The 21,837-nt window shown below is 44.8% G+C and overlaps 1 protein-coding gene and 1 long non-coding RNA gene across 6 annotated transcripts in view; both read right to left on the bottom strand.

The window, feature by feature from the left end:
* Positions 1-8,607: 8,607 nt before the first annotated feature.
* Positions 8,608-21,837, bottom strand: part of riox2 (ribosomal oxygenase 2) — a 92,821-nt gene continuing 79,591 nt past the window's right edge. For all 5 annotated transcript variants that reach the window (XM_076750256.1, XM_076750254.1, XM_076750255.1 and 2 more), the window contains one exon: positions 8,608-8,892. In XM_076750256.1, coding sequence (XP_076606371.1) covers positions 8,740-8,892 — 153 coding nt within the window. In that variant the 3' untranslated portion in view covers positions 8,608-8,739. The remainder of the gene's footprint in view (positions 8,893-21,837) is intronic.
* Positions 8,899-15,764, bottom strand: LOC143332622 (uncharacterized). Its single transcript, XR_013078232.1, has 5 exons — positions 12,617-15,764; positions 12,235-12,524; positions 11,687-12,090; positions 11,425-11,584; positions 8,899-11,304 (listed from the first exon to the last, which is right to left on the bottom strand). It is a non-coding gene; the product is annotated as an uncharacterized LOC143332622 (long non-coding RNA).

The following is a 21,837-nucleotide window of genomic DNA, read 5'->3' as shown; positions in this document are numbered from 1 at the left end:
TTTTGAAAACGGAGATGGTGAAATGTCGTTTAAAGAAAATAGAAATAAACGTAGTGTGAGACAGACAGGGGAACAGACAGACAGACATGTAACACTAAGGGAAAAAGGGAAAAAGAGAACACTAGGAGCAGACAAATTAGCGGATCCTAACATGGATCAGTCTATTAGAGAAGGAGCTCTGCTGTCTGCCCAAGTGGTAAAGAGGATGTTCAGGGTTAACCATGATGGATAACAGTCTGTCCAATGTCCTCTCCACCACCTCCTCAAAGGTGTCTAATTTGTAGCCAATAATGGAGCAGGCCTTCCTGATCAATTTGTTCAGTTTGCCAGCTCTAATGCTGCTCCCCCAGCGCACTTCAGGAAAGAAGTTTGCTGGCAACAACAGACTGGTAGAAGATTTCCATCTGAGGATGATTCCTCTTTCCCTGGTCCCTGGTTCTCCTCCCTCTTGAAACTGCAGAGAAACCCCTATGCACGCTGGAGTGGAGACAGGCCTGTGGCGGAGCTGGTAAGAGTGTTGTGGGCATATTCCACCCACAATAACTGTTGTGGCTTGGAGGAGGTAGTCTGTGTTGTCATGCAGTGAAGAATGGTTTACACCCAGGCGCCGGTCGGATGGCAGCCCACCGCTCCTGGTCTGCTGCGGAGGAAGGACAACCATGATGGGTTAAAGGCGGAAGACATTTTTCACCAGTGCATGGCGTGTGTGTGCATGGATGTATCTGTGTGACAAATAAAGGGGATTGTCCCTCTGATTCTTCTTCTTCATTTCTTGGTTCATGCGCTCCATTTGTCCAATGAACTTGGGGTGAAATCCAGATGACAACATGGCACTGGCTCCTAACAAACTACAGAACTCCCTCCAGAACACAGAAGTGAAATGGCGACCCCAATCCGACACATCCACCGGGAGACCATAAAGACAGAATACATGTTGCAACATGAGCTGTCTGTTTGGGAAGTGGAATAAAATGAGCCATCTTACTGAATCTGTCCACCATGGTCAAGAAAATGGTGTTTCCTTGGGACAGAGGAAGGCCGGTGACAAAGTCAAGGGAGATTTGGGACCAGGGATGATATGGGATGGGTAGGGATTGAAGGAGACTGGTCAGGGCCTGATGAGACGGCTTCTGCTGGTTGCACACTGTGCATGCACCAACAAACCCGCTGACATCCTCTTCCAGGGTGGGCCACCAAAGCCATTGGTGGGCGACATCTTGAGTCTATTGGATTCCAGGTGAGCTTGGATGAGCGAATCCACTAGGATAGGATGTCCAAGCATAGGTTCAAAGGAACAAATAGCCGGTCCTGAGGGCAGATGTTGGGCTGATTTTCTATAGCTGCTCAGACCCTTTCCTCAATCTCCTAGGTGACGGGGACCAACAGGCAGGAGGTGGGTAAGATGGGTGTGGTCCTGGCCACTCTCTCCTCCCTTTCCTGAAACTGACATGAGAGGGCATCAGGCTTGATGTTCTTAGACCCTGGTATGTAGGAGAGGGCAAAGTTGAAACAGGTAAAGAAGAGAGATCACCAAGCCTGTCTAGAGTTCAGCCTCTGAGCCGTCCAAATGTATTCAAGAAGTATGAATTAAGTGAAACTCACAATTCTTGGCTTTGACAAACGAGTTTACCAGGAGACGTTGTAGGATGGGCTGCACATGGTAGACATGTTCTTCGTGGGAACATGAGACGATGAGGATATTGTCTAGGTCTCACATTTGGACAAGATGGACCACAGTAAAAAATACAAAATACAAAAAGGAAAAAAGAACACAGTTTGTAATTATAGACAAGTTAAGATTCAAGGCACATATACATACTCGTTGACAGAATACAAGTGTCTGTATTTTAATCCAGTCAGTCTCAGTCCAAAAACACTGGCTCTTTCAGAACACTTGAGACAATCACTATGACATATCTAGGGATAAAGATTGTGCTTAGAACAGCTTAAATCACATTCTATGTACACAGATATTTTAGAGGCAACACATGCCTTTACACTTTTTTATAGCCCTTTCTCTTGGCCACAATTTAACCACTTTGTCAATGTTGGGGGAATAATCTGGATTGCTTATATTAACTATTTGGACCAATCCAACTGTCCAAGTGGAAAATGAAAGAAAACTTAAGTGTACTTAAAGAACCAAAGACCTTGAAACGCTGCCACCTTCTGTGGTCCTGAGTTTGTTTAATATGGACTGAGGCTAAGTGAAAAACTGTTCTGCTGTCTGACGAGTCAAAATTTGAAATTCTTTTTGGAAATTGTGGACATTATATCCTCTAGGCAAAAGAGGAGAGGGACCATCTGACTTGTTATCAGTGCACAGTTCAGAATCCATGATGATATGGGGGTGCATTCGTGCACCCCCATATCATCATCATCATCTTGTTCCCTCTCACTGTCGCTGCCGCTGCCTGAGGGTGGATCTCCTGGGTCTCTCCTGCTCTGAGTCTGAACTGGAGCCAGAGCTGGAGCCAGAGCCAGAGCCAGAACCAGACTCTCGCTGGTCATTGTCGCTGTCTCCATCACTCCCGAACAATTCATCCATGTCTGCCATTTCTTCCAAACTGTGGTAAAACATGACCTGTAGTCCTGTATCAAGCACAAAATCTATGGAGCATCCATTCATTTTAAGAAAAACATCAGGGCACTCACCAACCAAGGCACACTTAAGCTGTGACGTGGGTTCCTTATGCTGGGTAACAACCCCCCACTGCTCGGCCCTCAGCTGTATGGGACATTAAAAATCCTGAGGCTCTGATGATCTACGAAGACATGGGTGGACATGACCGGCCACACCACAACTCTGGCAGATGGGTCTGCCCTGTGCATCCCAATTATTGACGGGTGCTCTTGTAACCATTGCTGTTGTCTCACCTGGGGGCCTCTTGTTGTGGCTGTATGATGGTCCATTGGTTGGGGTCTAGGGGTCGGAAGCATTTCCCTGGTTGCAAGATGCATTCTCACCTCCTCCATTAGGTTAGCTAAAAGGGCTTTCATCTGTTCCATAATCTCCTTCCTCATTTCTACGATCAGTTCATGTTGCAGCACGGCCTGTATCTGTTCCTTTAGTTGTTCCATGTTTCCTGTAGTTGGTTGGAGCTGGGGCTGGAAGAGTGACCCTCTGGAACCAGACAGCCTTGCAGCTCCTGTTCTGGGGCCCGAGGTTCTTTGCAGGTGGTTGTGTAGTTTATTTGTTCATTCCGCCACATCTGCTGACTCAATTCCTGCTTTATGGGCCCTGTTTGTAAACCACCCAGTAGCTGGTCAAGCAATAGATTGTCATCCTCTTCTGTCCCGCCTTGATCCCGCTCCTGCCATCTGAAAAACAGCTCTCACGATCTCAGGATAAAAGCACTCACACTTTCATCAGTCTGCTGTTTACAATTGAAAAAACTAGCCTGTAGTTGTGCTTTAGTGGCTGGATTGGCATGCAGCTTTTGTAACATATCCAGCACTTGTTGTCCTTTGTGTGTGTCCTTGTTAAGAATAGCTTGTGCCACATTACTGTGCTCCTTACTCTTTCTGTGTTTCTCAAACAATGGATGTGGACATCTGAATTTTCAATTCCTATGTGATAACTGAATATATAAATAAAAAACCATGGTCCTGACCAAAAGTACACCATGTGGAAAAACGTTATCACTCAAGGCCTCATTATTTCAACAAATCTTTTCCTCGTTGCCCAATTACCATTAGTATGGCTAAGTGGCTGTTGGTCTGCAGGCAGCGCAGCCTTGATGGCTGCCTTGTGGTTGTCTCTGTCAAGCAGGTATAAAAGTTATTGAGTTTATCAAGGAAGCAGGTGTTGTTGTTTGAGGTGGGTGGTGTTGATGGGTTTGTAATCTGTGGGGGCCTGGATACCTTGCCATGCGTTGGGGTTGTAGACTTGTTGAAGTGCTCCTCAATTGTTAGCTTGTGCTGGTGCTTGATTGTCATGATCGTTAGCCCTGAATGAACTGTGGACCTGCACATCACCTGATATTAAAAAAAAAAAAAAAAAAGACAGAAGCTAGTAGAACAAAGGCTAGCCCATAGGATGTCAGGGCCATCAGGTTTGCAGGCTGTGTTGCATTCTGGTTGCAATGTGGTTTTGTTCAGAAGCAGAGCATTTTGCCTGCCCCATTTTATTGATTTGCTGACATTTTGTTGCTTTGGTCGTTTTTCTTTGATGTTTGTGCTTCTACTGTGGATAAGTAAGCTATGTATTTCAAGAGGGTTTTGTTGTCTGCTTTATTTGTGTCTATTGTTTTGCATTTTGGAGATCTTCACAGGGTGTTTTATTTTAAAAACTGACTCCAGTGCTGTTACGATCCAACTCGCTAGAGATAAGGAAGTAACAACCAACCAAAAGAGAACTCTCAAAAAACGAGAGCTTACCTAAGTCACACACAAAACAAAATGTAAATAAAACATAGACATAGACAAACTTTATTGTCATTCAGTAAACAGCAGGTGTACACCGAACGAAATTTCTATTGCAGCAGGCTCAGCACAGGGTTGAAAATAGTTAAAAAGCATATATATATATATATATATATATGTATGGAGAGTATGTAGTGACAATATGTAGTTATCTTAAAGAATATTAAATAAACAGCAGAATAATTCTGATATATACAGTATGTAAATAAACAGTATGTAAAATAGAGTAAAAAACAACTGAAAGAACAATTGAAAAAACAACACAAATGTACAGTTGAAGTAAATTTTTAAAGTGCATTTGAAAGGAATGACCTGAGGTGGCAACAGTGGTGCAAAAGATGTTCATTTAGTGTTCAGCAGTCTAATGGCCTGAGGGAAAAAGCTGTTACAGAACCTGGTGGTCCTGCAATGAATGCTGCAGAACCTCTTTCCAGAGGCCAGCAGGGAGAAGACCATGGTGGGGGGGTGAGGAGTCCCTGTTGATGTTATTGGCACGGGATATGCAACGTTTAGGTGCAATGTCCTGAATGGAGGCGAGAGATGTCCCATTGATTTTCTCCACTGTCCTCACCGCCCTCCTCACGTTCTTCCAGTCGGCAGCACTGCAGCCTCCACACCACACAGAAATGCAGCTGGTCAAGATGCTCTCTATGGTGCATCTGTAGAATGTATTGAGGATGGGTGGGGGCAGGTGGGCTCTCCGCATCCTGCGCTGAAAGTGCAGACGTTGCTGTGCCCTTTTCACTAGTGACACTGTGTTCGCAGAGCAGGTGAGGTCACCCGTGATGTGCACCCCCAGGAAGTTGGTGCTGCTGACCACCTCCACAGCCGTGTTGTTTAGGAGAAGTGGAGCGTGGCTGGGCTGGTTCTTCCTGAAGTCAACAATGCTCTCTTTGATTTTATCCACGTTCAGGATCAGGTTATTGTCTTTGCACCATCCCACCAGCTGCTCCACCTCCTCTCTATAGGCCAGGTCGTTGTCGTCCCTGATAAGGCCCACCGCTGTTGTGCCGTCTGCAAACTTCACAAAGTGGTTGGTGGCAGCCTTGGGGGTGCAGTCATGTGTCATCAGGGTGAACAGCAGAGGGCTCAGGACACAGCCCTGAGGGGAGCCTGTGCTGAGGGTGATGACACGGGAGGTGTTCTGTCCGACCCGCACTGACTGAGGTCTTTCGGTGAGGAAGTCAAGCAGCCAGTTGCACAGGGGGGTGCTGAAGCCCAGGGATCCCAGTTTTTCTACTAGATGCTGTGAAATGATGATATTGGATGCTGAACTGATGCAGAAAAACTAGTCCATGCATTCGTAACTTCCAGGCTGGATTATTGCAATTCCTTACTATCAGGATGCCCAAATTCATTGCTGAATATTCTCCAGTTGCTCCAGAACGCTGCAGCACGTGTTCTGACAAAAACAAGGAAGAGAGATCATATTGCTCCGATATTAGCCACTTTAGAATAGAATTTAAAATTCTCCTCCTTTCTTACCAACTTAGCTCCTTCCCTGGAGGCTCTGTGTTTTGTCGTCTCGCAGGTTCCCATGGATAGCGGCTGAATCTGGATTGTGGATTACAGCTGCGTCTCCTGCCATGGCCCTGCCTGACATCCACTGCAACTGCTACTACTGTTATTACATCCACTGACATTGTTACTGTGATGGCATTTCTGTCTCACTCTCTCTCTCTTGCTCTCCCATGTATGTTGTGGCGCCGTATGAGCGGCAGCCTGTTACAGCAGCTCTCTAGTTTTTCTTCTCTTTTATTGTTTACAATTTCTTAAAATGTTATACAATTTCTTAAATTTTTTTTTTTTTTTTTTTTTTTACAATTTCTTTCTTTTTATTTTTATTTAAATCCTCACTATTTTGTATATACTGTTTTTGTTTCTAATTTGCATGCACTTCTTATATTAATCTTTACTGATGCTGCTGTATTCTGGAATTTCCCCTCGCGGGACAAATAAAGGAATATTGATCTCTCTCACCCAACCGGTCAATGCAGATGGCCACCCACCCAGAGCCTGGTTCTGCCTGAGGTTTCTGCCTGTTAAAAGGAAGTTTTTCCTCGCCACTGTCACCAAGTGCTTGCTCATGAGGGAATTGTTGGGTCTCCGTAGATATAAGAGCTCGGCCTGTACCAGCTCTATATGGAAAGTGTCCTGAGACAACTTTTGTTGTGATTTGGCGCTATACAAATAAAATTGAATTGAATTGAATTGAACTGAAGTCCGGTGGGGGGGGGGGGCTCTGGAGATGATATGCTCCTTTACCAGCCTCTCAAAGCACTTCATCATGATGGGAGTGAGTGTGACAGGCCGAAAGTCATTGAGTGATGTGATCTGAGGTTTTTTAGGCACTGGGTTGATGGTGGCAGACTTCAAGCATGATGGGACTTTGGCTTGACGCAATGAGGTGTTAAAAATGTCCGCACATGTCTGCACATTCTCTGAATCTGATGGCATGATTCAAATTGGCTCTTGCTGTTCTCAGTGCCTCTGCGTCACCTGACTTGAAGGCTGAGTTCCGTGCCTTTAGCAAATTTCGCACATCCACAGTCATCCAGGGTTTTTGGTTGGACCGGGTCCTGATGTTTTTCATGGTGCTGACGTCATCCATGCATTTTTTGATGTATGCAGACACAGACATGGCATACTCATCAATATTGATGTGATCATTGTAGGAGGCAGCATCCCAGTCAGTGCACTCAAAACAGTCCTAGAGTGCCTCCAAAGCCCCCTCAGACCACACCCTCACCTGCCTCACTAAAGGTTTTTCTCTGATCAGCAGGGGCTTGTATGCAAGAATTAGCATAACGGACAAATAGTCTGAAGAGCCGAGGTGGGGGCGGGGGGCTGCTCTGAAGGCAGCTTTAATGTTTGTGTAGGACTTGTGCAGTGTGTTCACACCCCTGGTTGCACAATCCACATGCTGGTGGAAATGTGGGAGAACTGTCTTTATGTCAGCTTGGTTAAAATCCCCAGCAGCAATGAAGAAGCCCTCAATGTGAGTGGATGCAACTCACAGATAGTCCAGTAGAGAACACGCATAGCCTCCTCTGTGTTCGCACTGGGGGGGATGTACGTACACAACAGTGATGGAAACTACAGTAAATTTCCTTGGCAGATAGAATGGTCTGCAGAGTACTGTAAAAAGCTCAATGTCCGGTGTGCAGTAGCTTGAGACATTCTTAGCATTAATACACCAGTTAGTGTTGATGTCGTCGCCCCCCCCCCCGGGATTTACCGCTGAGTGTGCAGCTCCTGTCAGCACCGAATGTAAGTAGCCCCTCAATGCTAATAGCATTATCTGGAATTGATGATTTAAGCCATGTCTCTGTCAGAATAAATGCGCAGCAGTCCCGTTTTGATGTTAGTTCCAGCTGCAGGTGATCTATTTTGTTCTCCATGGAGTGGACATTGAAGAGGAAGAAAGTTGGAAGTGGCGTTTTATAGGGGTTGGCTTTTAGCTTAGCTGTTGGCCCACCTCAGCAGCCGCACTTTTGCCTCCGGTCACACCGCCTCCTAAACGAGGCCTACATTACACTACTACTACACTAAGGCTACTAAGCCTATTGAGGCTACCAAATGAAATAACTGAGTGGAGAATCAGTCCCCATCCTAAACCTAGCCCAGTTTGTGTCTGGTTACAGCAAACCCACAATGAGCACGACCAAAATCTATCACAGAACAAACAAATCTCTCTTGTGCCGAGGACTGGTCATGAGATATGCCAGCCGCACACTGCCAGGCTGAGACAACTCTTGTAGCCGGCAGGAGATAACCGCTTGTAGTGATGTGTCGGTTGCGAACGAAACGGCTCTCAGAGCCGGCTCTTTGAAGTGAACGATCAGAGCCGGCTCCTGACTGGGAGCCGCTTTGGTTTTTCTTTTTTTTTTTTGTTCTCGACTTTTTTTTACGTTCAAGCCACTGGCTGGACACTGGCTGGCTCCCGACCCATCGCCATCCTCTTCACACAAGAACACATACAAAAACACACACAAGAACGGTGGCGGCCGTAACAAGCGCTTATGATGATCAGCGATGGTGGTCCGCAGTGGAATCTGCCAGTAATGTTTATGTAAAGCGGGTCTACTGAATGAATCAATATAAATAAAGCTTCTGAATAGAATGTATAATCTAACTGACATTGTACTGCTATGGTAACAAAAAATACGCATCTGCTACTACTGAGGGTGTGGCAGCTTTATTCAGGAGGTACAAGATAAAAACATAATAAGGCAAAGAGATATATTTAGAGGTACTCACAAAAATCAACAGATGTGAATACTTCACTTAAGTGATATTTGATGTAGTGGTATGCTATAGCACAACCAGAAGGCTCTCACTCCACAGAGCCAGGACCAGACTGAGTTTGTCCTCCTGTGTAGGAAGCTTGAGCTGGGCCACAGCCAGCTGCTCTACTTGTTGGAGCTGCTGGAGAGCCTGGAGGTGGGACAGAGGGAACTTTAGGCCCTGCAGAGAAAAAGACACATGGAAATAGGTTTGGACAACCAGGGACAGATAGATCACATACAGCACATCATAGACTGTGCATTACCAGTACATCCCCTAGGTGCAAAACGAGTTTCTCGTGTTTATTTGTGTCGACCACATCAGACAAGATCAGAAGCTATGACCACAGACTGAGCCAGATGTGACCTCCCTACCCCCGTCTCTCTGTGCAATGGCTCACATATCCTCCCATATACCAGAATCAGCAGTAATTACTGTAGTGTTTTACAACCTATACACATGCACTTAGCTTTTCTCACAATTCTTTCTGATGTCCCTATCCTGAGACTCAAGTCCATTGCTTTACACTGAAGATGTAAATATAACAGCTCACAACTATAAAGTTTCCATTTTTAAAAGATTAATATCTAAAAGAGCTGGCAATTTTTATCAAATTCTACTCAAGCAGGACGATAGAGTGCATTTGAGGTGGATTAATCCACATTTAATGCTCTAGTGAGTATGTGTAGCAGCAGGACAGAACATGCAGGATTGAGTCAAAATAAACTTCAGTTAGTATGTGTGTGCATGATCATGAATGAACGGACAATAGAGCTCTATGGCACAGAGAATGCATGGTCTATACCACTGGATTGAACATCTAAAGTATGTGTTACATAAACTGTAAACCATGCTTTTCAAGCATCCAACAAAATGGTTGAAAACACAGGCCTACTTGTGCAGTAACATTCACATGCAGATAGTTGTTAAATTTATTTGCTTACATTTTTTTTTTACCATGTTGGTAATTTTAGTGCATGATCTATTTGACAGGCCTGTTAAAGAATGGCTCAGCTTTCATCAATTTCTGTGATTGTTGGCCAACTTATACAAGTACACTACCATAAACAAAACTCTCCAATCAATTACACCGACAACAGATTGCAAGGTGTGGACATCCAGTGGAAATGAGGTGAACTGCACCACAAAATGAGGCCTTGAAAGCGCTGTAAGCATTTGTGACCAGCCACGAGAAAACCAGCGACAAGTCTCGGGAGGCATTTTGAGTTATTTACAGATTCTGAAAGTGTAGATTCTAAGCATTCCAACTATGTCTAACACATGGAAATCTGAAAATATTTGAAGATGTGGCCATTTGAATGTAGACACTTCTCAAACTAGTTTAGTGAGATAACCAGCCTGAAAGATTCTCACCTACCAGGGGAGCCAGATAACACAGTGCTGCTCATTGCATCTCATTTACATAAGTCCAACCCCCTACTGGTCTAGTTATCAGTGACATCTGGTATCTGTTAGCCCGCAGGACAGAAACTATTGTAGTTTGAATGGTTATCAAATGGAAATGGAAATTCTTTTGTTACAAAAAGCCCCTGAATAAAAATGAAAAACAAGAAAGGTAATATACTTAAGAGTTAGAAGATGTTGCTGAATGATAGATAGATAGATAGATAGATAGATAGATAGATAGATAGATAGATACTTTATTCATCTCCAAGGAAAATTCACAAGTTCCAGCATATTCCACAAATTTTAAGTAGGGTGGGACGGTGGCACGGTGACAACACTGTGGCCTCACAGCTAGAAGGTCCCGGGTTCGATTCTCGCTGCGGGCACCGGGGGTGTGTCCTCCACCATGCCTTTGATGCTTGCTACTCGAGGAAAAAGGGGCCTTTCTGTGTGGAGTTTGCATGTTCTCCCCGTGTTCACCTGGGGTATCCTCCTTAAAAAAAAACCCACTAAAAACATGCAAGAAGATCACCACCTGACCAATGGTGACAAAGGAAACTGGGTCCCTGGGTGCCGGTTGGATGGCAGCCCACCGCTCCTGGTCTGCCACGGAGGAACAATGACCAAGATGGGTTAAATGCGGAAGATAAATTTCACCAATTGCATGTTGTGTGACAATAAAGGGGATTGTCCCTCTGATTCTCTCTTCTTCTTAAGTAAAAGGCATGCAATAAATAATCTAAAAGCACAGCAAGTATTAAAAGTTAAAGGTAAAAAATGTAAAAATGTCCACATGTCTAGTGCAATAGGACTAAAAGTACAGATGTCCAGTGCAAACAGAATTACAGGTAAAAATGTTCAAACAGAAGTAAAAATGTCCAATGCTACAGAAAGCAAGTTTAAATGTCAAGCATTAACATGAGTTTAAATGAAATGTCCAGAGTTTAGAGCTGTGCTGTGACCCTTGGCGCTGGGCATGCGAAGTCTTTTGCCTTGTCAGCACAGAAAGGCCTGATTTTTTCAAAAAGATAGGTCCGCCTGTCAATGTTCAGTCCAGGTGGGGCCAGGATAGGAAGACTGGCAACAGGGGGCAGAACTCCTGGATTGCGCAGTAGCTGAAATTCGACAGGCTCTGCATCACTGTGAGTTCTAGCAAGCACCACACCTGCTCTGTTGGCATCAAAGCTGTGAGAGAAGCACATAACAGGATATTTAAAACATGGCTCACTGTTTTTCATAAAACACTATGATGTCCATGAAATTATTTTTTATATGTACACAATGTGGAAGTTTTAATATAAATACCTGAAGTGCTGATAATTCTTGATCTGTGGGAGCTTTAGGGGTGGGAAGTAGGGACTCGATGCGTCTGCCAGTTGAAGGTCTTGACTATCACTCTGCCATCTGCCATTCAGACAAGCTGTGGGATATTGAGGTGACTCTCAGGAGAGCTGTTTTCCACTACCTGTTGACAGCAAGGGCCGCAATGGAAATATTCGATTTTTTTCTTGATTTTTTTAAAATGCATGTTTTACACATTTACAGTAATCAAATAAAATAAACTAACCTTGGCGATGTCTGCCCAAGTGTTGACTCTGGTCCTCGTGAATGCTTGCTTGATTTGTCCAAAGCCACAGTCAGGGGCAAATTTGGTGTGGCCAGTAATAAGGAAGTGGATGCTAAGTGTGGAGTGAAGCCTGTGTCCAACCCGCCAGTCACCATACCAGAGCATGAAGTTGTTTTTGTTTTGTCCACTGCAGTTGTCACAATGAAGATCCACGTCTGTTTCTCCAACTCCAAAGTTGCTGAAGAAATGATGCATGTAGCTGATGATTTAATTGCTCCCCTTACTTGATGGCATGCCTTCATCATTCAGGAAATTCACCTGTTTTAGCAGCCCTTCACAGGAGACACCAAAAGTACTGGAAAGTACATTGGCCCAGGCCGAGGAGGGTTTGAGGGAAAGTGCATCTGAAGAAGACAGAGAGGGAAAAAGGACAAGATAAAATGAAAGCTGTTTGTGTCTATTCATAACAGTCTAATAAATCAAACACTATAAAAAGAAATAAAAAGACTTTCGGTCTTATGGGTAAATAATGTGTGACAAAATAGTACCTGCTGTGCAAAATCAAAACTGTCGGCAACTGAGAGTCAGCACGTCTTTCTGCAGGCAGCAGTCATCTCGTTGTACACAGCCCTCTCTTTTTGCACAAGGGCAAGATGATCTTGTTGCTTCTGGACCGCTTCAGACTTTCTGTCCTCTGGGAGGTTTGCACTTCATACCAGCTGCTCGTTATTCTGTTGGCACTGCCAGCAGATATCTGTACGTGGCCTGCAGCTTCTGATGTGCGGGAGCAGCTGGTTCCACAGTGCTTTGAAGCTTGATTTACAAACTGCACGCTCACCTGAAAAAACAGATATTACTTATGTTTAAGTATACTTTAATTGCTAATAGTGTTTCACAATACTGGTCATTAGAATCAGTTTTTACACATACCAAGCTCCTTAGCAGACTTCATGTAGAGACGCCACACTGAGGCCTTAGACACATGGGTTGGCAGCAACTTCACATGCCAATCCCTAAGCCCAGGATGTCAGCCAGGCAGTATGATGGCATTGTCTTCTGCGTAGTTTTTTATAAATTCCACAGCTCTGTTGATTTGTTCACGGCTGATGAACCTGGATGGCCGTGGCTTTGAGCCCCTCTTCCTTAACCGTGGTCTTGCCCCATTCTCATGAAAGTGTTTGATTATGTCAGTCAGAGTGACTTTGCCAATTCTGAAAAAGGAAAACAAAGAAAACCCTTGTTTCAGATCATGGGTCACGCTAACAGACACATTAGCAGTCAATACTTTATCCATGCACCCAAAGGTGTGTTATTCGAACATTATTCACGCACATCATCACGTTGGTGTAGTATTCAAATAAATAGCAGATGCTCACATTTCTAAACCTCCCATTACAGCTCATAATATGATCATCTGATCTAACATAAGTTTCGATGTGCATATAATTTGCATTTTAAAACGACAATACTGAGCTAGCTAAAAACAACGTAAGGTATAGCCATAGCATTTAGCATGAAAAAAACAGTTTGTAATCCCGGTATGTGACTTTGAATGAACACTAACGTAACGTAGATGACTTGGACATTAATGAAAACTCACCCCATAAGAAACTGAAAAGTAATCCTGCAGACTTGATTGCCACCAATCAAATAAGAGTTTTGGGGGTGCTTTCTTTTCGTCAGGGGCTTCTTGGTGGATGTAGTCATCTCAGAAGCAACTACTCTACATCTGTTTGCCTCAAGGTATCGAATTATTCTCATGTCCTGTCACTCTCTTTCGGCAGCTAAAGAATCCATCCGTATGTTGTACATAAGCTCTGGAGAAAGTCTGCAGCAACACGACTGTGCCCCAAGGAGAGAAATTTCCTTTCTTCTTCCTTAGCATTTGCAGTCAAAGTCATGGATCTTCTCCATTTCTTTGTCTTTATCGCCTTCAAATGTTACAGTAGATATAGCTTCTGATATCTTACGCTCCAGCTCTTCCGCTGTGAGGCTGAGGGACTCTTCGCCATCTTCATCTTCAGCTAAGGTCAACTGTAGATTAGGGATGTTCTCCAGTGTAATGCAGTCACTCTTGACGATTTCTTCAGTTTCATTATCTATCTAGGATTCAGAATCAGAAGTGAGATCGCCGTCGGCATAACCAGAAACATCTGTCTTGTTGAAGAAGTACTGCCAAAGATTTGCGCTGTAACAGCCACGATTTAGCTCTTCTGCAATGCGTTTTTCCTTGTCCATCTTCATTCAATGATGAAAACACATACAGCTTCCTACTTCATATGCAGGAACAGCTGCATAATTAGTCATGTAGTTCCTTGGAGTAACACTGATGGCCAAAGGATTCTGATCTTGAGGACCTTTGATAGTCTACCCATCTATTTTGGCTAAAATGTCTGTGCAATGCAGCTCCATTTGGCATGGAAGCAGTAATCTGTTATGGAGGGCAGTGTGGGCTTATTACTGTCCGTGAAGTCTATGCAATAGTTTATGGGCAGTAAGATATATGTAGGATTTCATACTTGATTGGCTGAGTTTTGGAGTTACAGTAAGTGTAATTCCAAACATACTGTGACAAATATTTTGCCAATTAATGTTTTTCAACGGTGGCGCCGTACGAGCGGCAGCCTGTTACAGCAGCTCTCTAGTTTTTCTTCTATTTTACTGTTTTCTTGTGCGTTTATTCCATTTTAGTTCTGCGTGTTTCTAATTCTCTGGCACATCAGAGACATCAAGCATGGTAACTCTGGTGCTACTTTTTCATCACTTTTTACAACTTTCTCGGCGTCTGTGGGTCCATGAGACAGTGGCCCCCCTTGTTTACAGTAGGGATCAGCTGCTGGCCCTGCATAACACAGCTGTGCGGCCGGACGAGCGACCCGATGTACCCCACGAGTTAAGGAGGAGGATACGGGGGTGCTGCGCTAGGATCATACGCCGCGACAGGAGGAGAGCTTATAGACCGACTCTCCTGTCCGTCATCATGGGGAACGTAAGATCTCTCTCCAACAAGATGGACGAGCTAGCAGCATTGACCTGGCATTATCAGGAATTCCGGCGGTGCAGTATGCTACTGTTTACTGAGACATGGCTGGGAACGCAGCACACAGACGCGACTGTAGCGCTGGAGGGATTCTCACTCATACGGGCAGACCGGAGAGAAGAGCGGTAAGAGGAAAGGAGGAGGGCTGGCAGTGTTTGTGAATGATAGATGGTGTAACTCCAGGCACATCACTATCAAAGAGCAGCACTGCTGCCCGGACATTGAGCTGTTGGCTGTTAGTTTGAGGCCATACTATCTGCCGCGGGAGTTCTTGCATGTCATAGTGGTGGCTGTTTAAATTCCTCCCTCTGCAAACACCGATACAGCCTGTGACGTCATCAACTCCGTGATCAGCAGGCTGCAGACTCAGAAACCACAGGCCCTCTTACTGATCTCTGGGGATATTAATTATGCCTCTCTATCCTCCACTCTGCCCAAATTCATCCAGTATGTCACATGTGCCACCAGAGACAATAAAACACTGGACTTATTCTATGCCAACACCAAGGAGGCATACAAATCATCACCCCTCCCCCCTCTAGGAAGAGCTGATCACAACCTGGTTCATCTCCTGCCTGTATACAAGTCCCTTGTTAACAGGCAACCAGCTGTGTCCTGCACAGGGAAGAGGTGGTCTGATGAGGCTGAAGAGGCTCTGAAGGACTGCTTCGATACAACAGTGTGGGATATATTCAGTGACTCTCATGAGGAGGACACTGACAGTCTGACAGACAGCATCACAGACTACATAAACTTCTGTGTGGAGAACACTGTACCCACCAGGACTGTGCGGTGTCACTCTAACAACAAACCCTGGATTAATCCTAACATTAAGGCTCTCTTAAAGGAGAAGAAGAGGGCCTTCAAGTCAGGAAACAAAGAGGAGCTGAAAACTGTTCAGAGGGAGCTAAGAAGGAATATCAGGGAAGGGAAGGACAGATACAGAAAGAGAATGGAGGAACAGCTGCAGGAGAACAACACCAGGGGAGTCTGGAGAGGCCTGAAATCCATCTCAGGTCACCAGGAGCCAAACTCCCAGGCGGCTGGGGATCCAAAGTGGGCAGATGAGCTGAACACCTACTTCTGTAGGTTTGAAGAAACATCTGCCCCTCCCCCAGCTGCACCAGCACTGCAGCAGACCTCTTTTGATCTGCCAGCACCCTGCCCGAGTACCCCCCCCCCCCCACAGTATTCAGGTCACCGCAATCAACGTCACCCCCCACTGCCCCTCCCAGCCCCCCATCCACTTCACAAGACACTCAGCCCCCCTGCTCCAACTTGTCCCTCACACCTCTCCAGGTGAGGAATCAGCTCAGGAGGTTAAAGACCAGGAAGGCTGCAGGACCGGATAGCCTCAGTCCCACGCTCCTCAGATCCTGCTCTGATCAGCTGAGTGGGATCATTGGACATCTGTTTAACCTGAGCCTGAGACTGGGAAGGGCGCCACGCCTCTGGAAGACGTCCTGTGTGGTACCTGTGCCAAAGACCCCACATCCCAAGGACCCTAGCTGGTACAGGCCAGCGGCCCTAACATCCCACCTCATGAAGGCCCTGGAGCGGCTGGTCCTTGCCCACCTGTGCCCCCTGGTGAGCTCGTCCATGAGCTCGCATATCAGCCTGGCATCAGAGTGGACGATGCCCTCATCTTCCTCCTCCATCGAGCTTTATCTCACCTGGAATCGCCTGGGAGCTCTTTTCGGGTCCTTTTCCTGGACCTTAGCAGTGCTTTTAACACCATCAGGCCAGCCATCCTGAGAAGCAAGCTGGAACTTTCGGGAGTGGACCAACACCTCACATGCTGGATAGTGGACTACCTTTCCAACCGCCCACAGTATGTGAAGACACGAGACTGTGTGTCAGGGACTGCCCTCTGCAGTGTGGGGGACCCCCGGGGAACAGTGCTGGCACCGTTCCTCTTCACCCTCTACACAGCTGACTTTTCCCACCTGTCACCCACCTGCCACCTGCAGAAGTTCTCTGATGACTCTGCCATTGTCAGCCTCATCACAGATGGGGACGACAGGTCACACATAGGACTCATCCAGGATTTTGTGGACTGGTGCCAGCAGAACCACCTCCTGATTAATGCAGATAAAACCAAGGAGCTGGTTGTGGACTTTCGTCGGCGCCCATACTCTTCACCATCACCAGTGAACATCCAGGGAAGGGACATTGAGATGGTGACATCTTATAAGTACCTGGGTGTTCATCTGAACAAAAAATTGGACTGGATAAAGCTTGGTTTAGGCTTCGGCGTCGCGGCGACGCCGTACCTACGGCGTACACCCTACGCCGTCACTGAGCATTCGTAGTTCTGCGTCGAGGGAACGCGTTGCTCCGCAATTCACCACCAAGCCGCTAGGGGGGTGCGGCTGTGTCTTTGTATGGTTTCGGGGGGCTCTTGCTGCCGCGAAGAGGAGTTGTAGAGGTGGTCGTACTTGCGTACCTCCTCGATAATTCTTTCTTCGGCTTGGTCCAGTTTTTCTTGTAGCTCTCACCACAGAAACTTTGAAAATGGCGGTGTTGTTGTGCTGCGACCATAGGGCTGCGACTGAACCGAAAATTACGTTCTGAACGGACCAATCACAGTCCTCGACGTTCACGTCACTACGCGTCGACGCGACGCGTAGTCAGGATTTTTTGGAGGCGCGCGTCAGGCTACGGCGTAGGGTCCGCGTAGGGGTCTGCGTCGACGGCGTAGGTACGGCGTCGCCGCGACGCAGAAGCCTAAACCAAGCTTAACACCACTGCACTTTACAAAAAAGGACAGAGCAGACTCTATCTGCTCAGGAGGCTGAGGTCTTTTGGGGTGCGTGGGGCACTCCTGAAGACCTTCTATGACTTTGTTGTGGTCTCTGCCATGTTCTATGGTGTAGTCTGCAGGGGGAGCAGCATCACTACAGTTGACAGGAAGAGGCTGGACAAACTCATCAGGAAGGCCAGCTCGGTCCTGCGATGCCCTCTGAAACTGGTGGAGGAGGTTGGGGGGAGGAGGATGACAGCCAAGCTGTCCTCCATGACAGACAATGACTCCCACCCCCTCAAACACACACTCACTGCACTGAGGAGCTCCATCAGTGACAGGATGCTACATCCAAAGTGTGTGAAAGAGAGGTATCGCAGGTCATTCCTCCCTGCAGCTGTCAGAATGTACAATAAAAACTGCTCCAAGTAATCAGTGCAATAATAATAGCTGTGCAATAAAACATGTCCATAACAGTCTGTAAATACTATCTACAATTTCTTACAATTTCTTACAATTTCTTTCTTTTTATTTTTATTTAAAAATTCTCACTCTTTTGTATATATTCTGATGTTGTTTCTAATTTGCATGCACTTCTTATATTAATCTTCTCTACTGATGCTGCTGTAATCTGGAATTTCCCCTCGTGGGACAAATAAAGGAATATTGAATTGAATTGAGTTAAACTGAATGTCTGAAAGTTATGACATGTTTTTTCAGTTTGAGTGAGTTTTTGAGACAAAGCAGTGTAGTTTAGATACTGGTACTGATTCACAGCTTGTCTGGGTTAGCTATACTGGAAGAAGTAGTTAAATGGAATACTGTATTTTTTTTCTTATTTGGTTAAAGGTCAACATCAATAAATAATTCTTCTCTTTCTCCATGATGGAAAACTAAAAGTTTTATTGGCGAATAAAAACGTGGAGTAATGGGTTATCATGAATGACATCGCTGCATTTCCACCAGGCAGCTAAAGAGGTGTTTATGGTATTACTTTTGAAGCTGATATGTGACGGTAGAGACTTAACAATAAATGGGATATCTTTGATAGATATTTCTTGAGTGGTCAAGGTCAAGTCAGAGAATTTTGTGTTATTTATCCAGTAATGGATGTATAATAGTAGCTGTGGAAGAAAGTATATGTAAATAATAATCTAAGTCCACTGAGAATTTTAGATTTTTCAAGTGCGGGCAATTTTATTCTTTTGGAGGGATTCCTAATCTTTTCAAAGTGTTGACAATGGAGTCAGCCAGACAATAGTTCTCCTCCCATCAAAGTGTTATGAAAAGTGATTGAAGGGATTCTTCGTGTGAGGGATAGTGGTAGTTTGCTCCATCTCTCAATGTTGGCTTGATGATGGCGGTGTAACGTTAAGTTTCAAAAGGTCATTTAGATTTAAGAAGAATCAGAGGGACAATCCCCTTTATTGTCACACAACATACATGCGACCACACCATGCAATTGGTGAAATTTATCTTCCGCATTTAACCCATCTTGGTCATTGTTCCTCCGTGGCAGGCCAAGAGCGGTGGGCTGCCATCCAACCGGCGCCCGGGGACCCAGTTTCCTTTGTCACCATTGGTCAGGTGGTGATCTTCTTGCATGTTTTTAGTGGGGGTTTTTTATGGAGGATACCCCAGGTGAACACGGGGAGAACATGCAAACTCCACACAGGAAGGCCCCTTTTTCCTCGAGCAGCAAGCATCAAAGGCATGGTGGAGGACACGCCCCCGGTGCCCGCAGCGAGAATCGAACCCGGGACCTTCTAGCTGTGAGGCCACAGTGTTGTCACCATGCCACCGTGCCATTTGATGATACAACCCTGTTTCCAACCTGTGTTTTGGAAATTATGTCCTCATTTAGAATTTGATGCCAGCAACATGTTTCAAAAAAAAAAAAAAAAAAAGTTTTGGACTTCTTTACCATTTCTTTTAACAACACTCTGTTTGGAAACTGTGGACACCAACTGCTGTAATTTTGAAAGTCTTTACTTCAGAAAGAATCTTGTTGCTACCGCCCCAACTTTTTTGAAAAGTGTTGCATTTCTCATTTTCAACATTTTATATGTTGTCTTTGTACTTTTTCAATTTAATATGGAGTTTCAATGTTTTGCAAGTCATCACATTCTGTTTCTATTGAGGTTCTACACAGCATCCCAACTTTTTTGGAAATAGGGTTGTACAAGAATTCCCGCTGTGAGAGTCTGTTCCCCACTCAGGTGCATTGCGGTGCCCACCGAACTGCACTGTCTGTGCTAGATACTGCAAAAGCTGTTGACCAGGTAGGAACCTACAAACGCACAACTGCCTCTACGTAGTCCTTTTACAACTACTCAGCTAGAGAGAACAATTGCCTTCATCAACTGATAGCAGTGCTAAATGATGAAGGCATGACAAGCCTAAAACAGTAATGCACTGCCAAAATTGCAGAATTACCAGAAAAAGGTCTAGTATTTGGGATTTGTTGTTGGGCATGAGTTGAGGGAGTTCCTCCCTCACAGAATGCGATAATTTGCAAATTCTTTTTGACATACTGAATTGCATACAGTACAATTTTATTATCTTCTCAACTTAATTTTTCTTTTCTTTTTTTTTTCAATTTTTTTAATGTACAGTTATTCTTAATTTGATACCAGCAACATGTTTCATTGAACTCTGTAGCCCTCAGTAGTAATGACTTCGTGAGATACTTCAATGAAATTCTTACTATTTGAGACAGAATTCATAGGTACTGATTTATTTTCAAACACAGAAACCATAGAAATAGTTATTGAACCTGTTGTATTTTTAGACCGTTTTCTCCTGTCAACCTTCACAAACTACACTGCTGAAAAAAATAAGGGAACACTTAATCATCACAGTATAACACAAGGTCAGTTAGACTTCAGGGATATCAATCTGTCCATTGAGGAAGCACAAGTGATTGTGACTCAATTACATCTTCTTTGGTGCAAATGAAAATGAAAACATGTCCAATGGAGAGACAAAAACAATACAAACCCCAAAAAGGGAATGGTTTTCCATGTGGTGGCCACAGACAATATTTGCTCTCCCCTTATCCTTCCTGACTGATTCTTCTCTAGTTTTCAGTTCTGTCAGTGTCCTTGTCACAACTGGTAGCATGAGGCGGTACCTGCAGCCCAGTCAGGTTGCACAGGTAGTGCAGCTCCTCCAGGATGGGACATACATGTGTGCGGCCACAAGAAGGTTTGCTGCATCTCCCAGCACAGTCTCAAGAGCATGGAGGATATACCAGGAGACCGGACGTTACAAAGGAGAGCTGGCCAGGGCTGTAGAAGGGTATCAATCCAGCAGCAGGACCAGTATCTGCCCTTTCTGTGCTGCCAGTGCTGCCTAGAAAATGACCTACAGCATGCTACTGGTGTGCATGTTTCTGATCAAACATGTTTCTCTTCAGAAATTGACTCCATGAGGGTGGCATGAGGGCCTGAAGTCCTCTAGTATGACCTGTGCTCACAGCCCAGCACTGTGCAGTGTTTACAAAGAATGCATAAAAGTACAACATTTCAAAATAAGTGCGGGAGTGCACGAGTCTGAAGGCAAAGCATAAAAGTTTCAGCCTTTATCAGGAAAGTCATAGCTCATTCTATGCTAAAATGAAAAGATAAGTTTTAGCTTTTTTAGGAAGTCAGTGCAGAGCTGCTAACACTGGACTAGTGCTCTCTCTCCTCTTGGTTCTGGTTCATAGCCGAGCTTCAGAATTTTGAATGAGTCGGGTTCTGTCAGTGTTTTTTATCTTTATTTTCTATTTTTTTGGGGACCAGTAAATAATAGTGATCGATTTGGCTTGAAATAAAGACATGAATCAGATTTTCAGCTTCTTTTTAAACTAGAATCGGCCATACTTTAGCTATGTTTCTAAGGTGGAAAAAAGTTTTCATCACCTTGATGAGGGACTTGAAGCATAGATCTGAACACCATGACCTGTAACCTCAGATTTAATTCAGAAAGTTCCACAGATTGTTTTAACAGCATTTCAGTTTCAGGCAATTTCAGTTTAGTTCTCATTTAACTTCAAGAAATTATTGCTCATCCATTTATTTATTGCCAAAAGACAGTTAATAATGGAGTCTGTAATGGAGACCTTTATATAATGGTGCTCGTAGCTGGTTTCCCAGGTTTGGGTCAGTCAGTCTTTAACAAAAATGAGTCTTTGAAAGAGTCAGTTTTGTAAAGAACTGCTCACAGCAGGAAGCTGTCCCAAACAGAGATGTAAACTTCAGTGCATAACTCTGACAAAACAGAAAATTCCTCAGGGCATGTCTGCAGCATGGGAAAAATAACAAACGTGACCCCTTTCCAGCTGCAGTTGACACAGCTTTAATTTCTCTTAAGATGAAATCACAT

The sequence above is a fragment of the Chaetodon auriga genome, chromosome 15 (assembly GCF_051107435.1).
Source record: "Chaetodon auriga isolate fChaAug3 chromosome 15, fChaAug3.hap1, whole genome shotgun sequence".
NCBI lineage: Eukaryota > Metazoa > Chordata > Actinopteri > Chaetodontiformes > Chaetodontidae > Chaetodon > Chaetodon auriga.
This window is presented reverse-complemented; position numbering and strand designations above follow the sequence as displayed.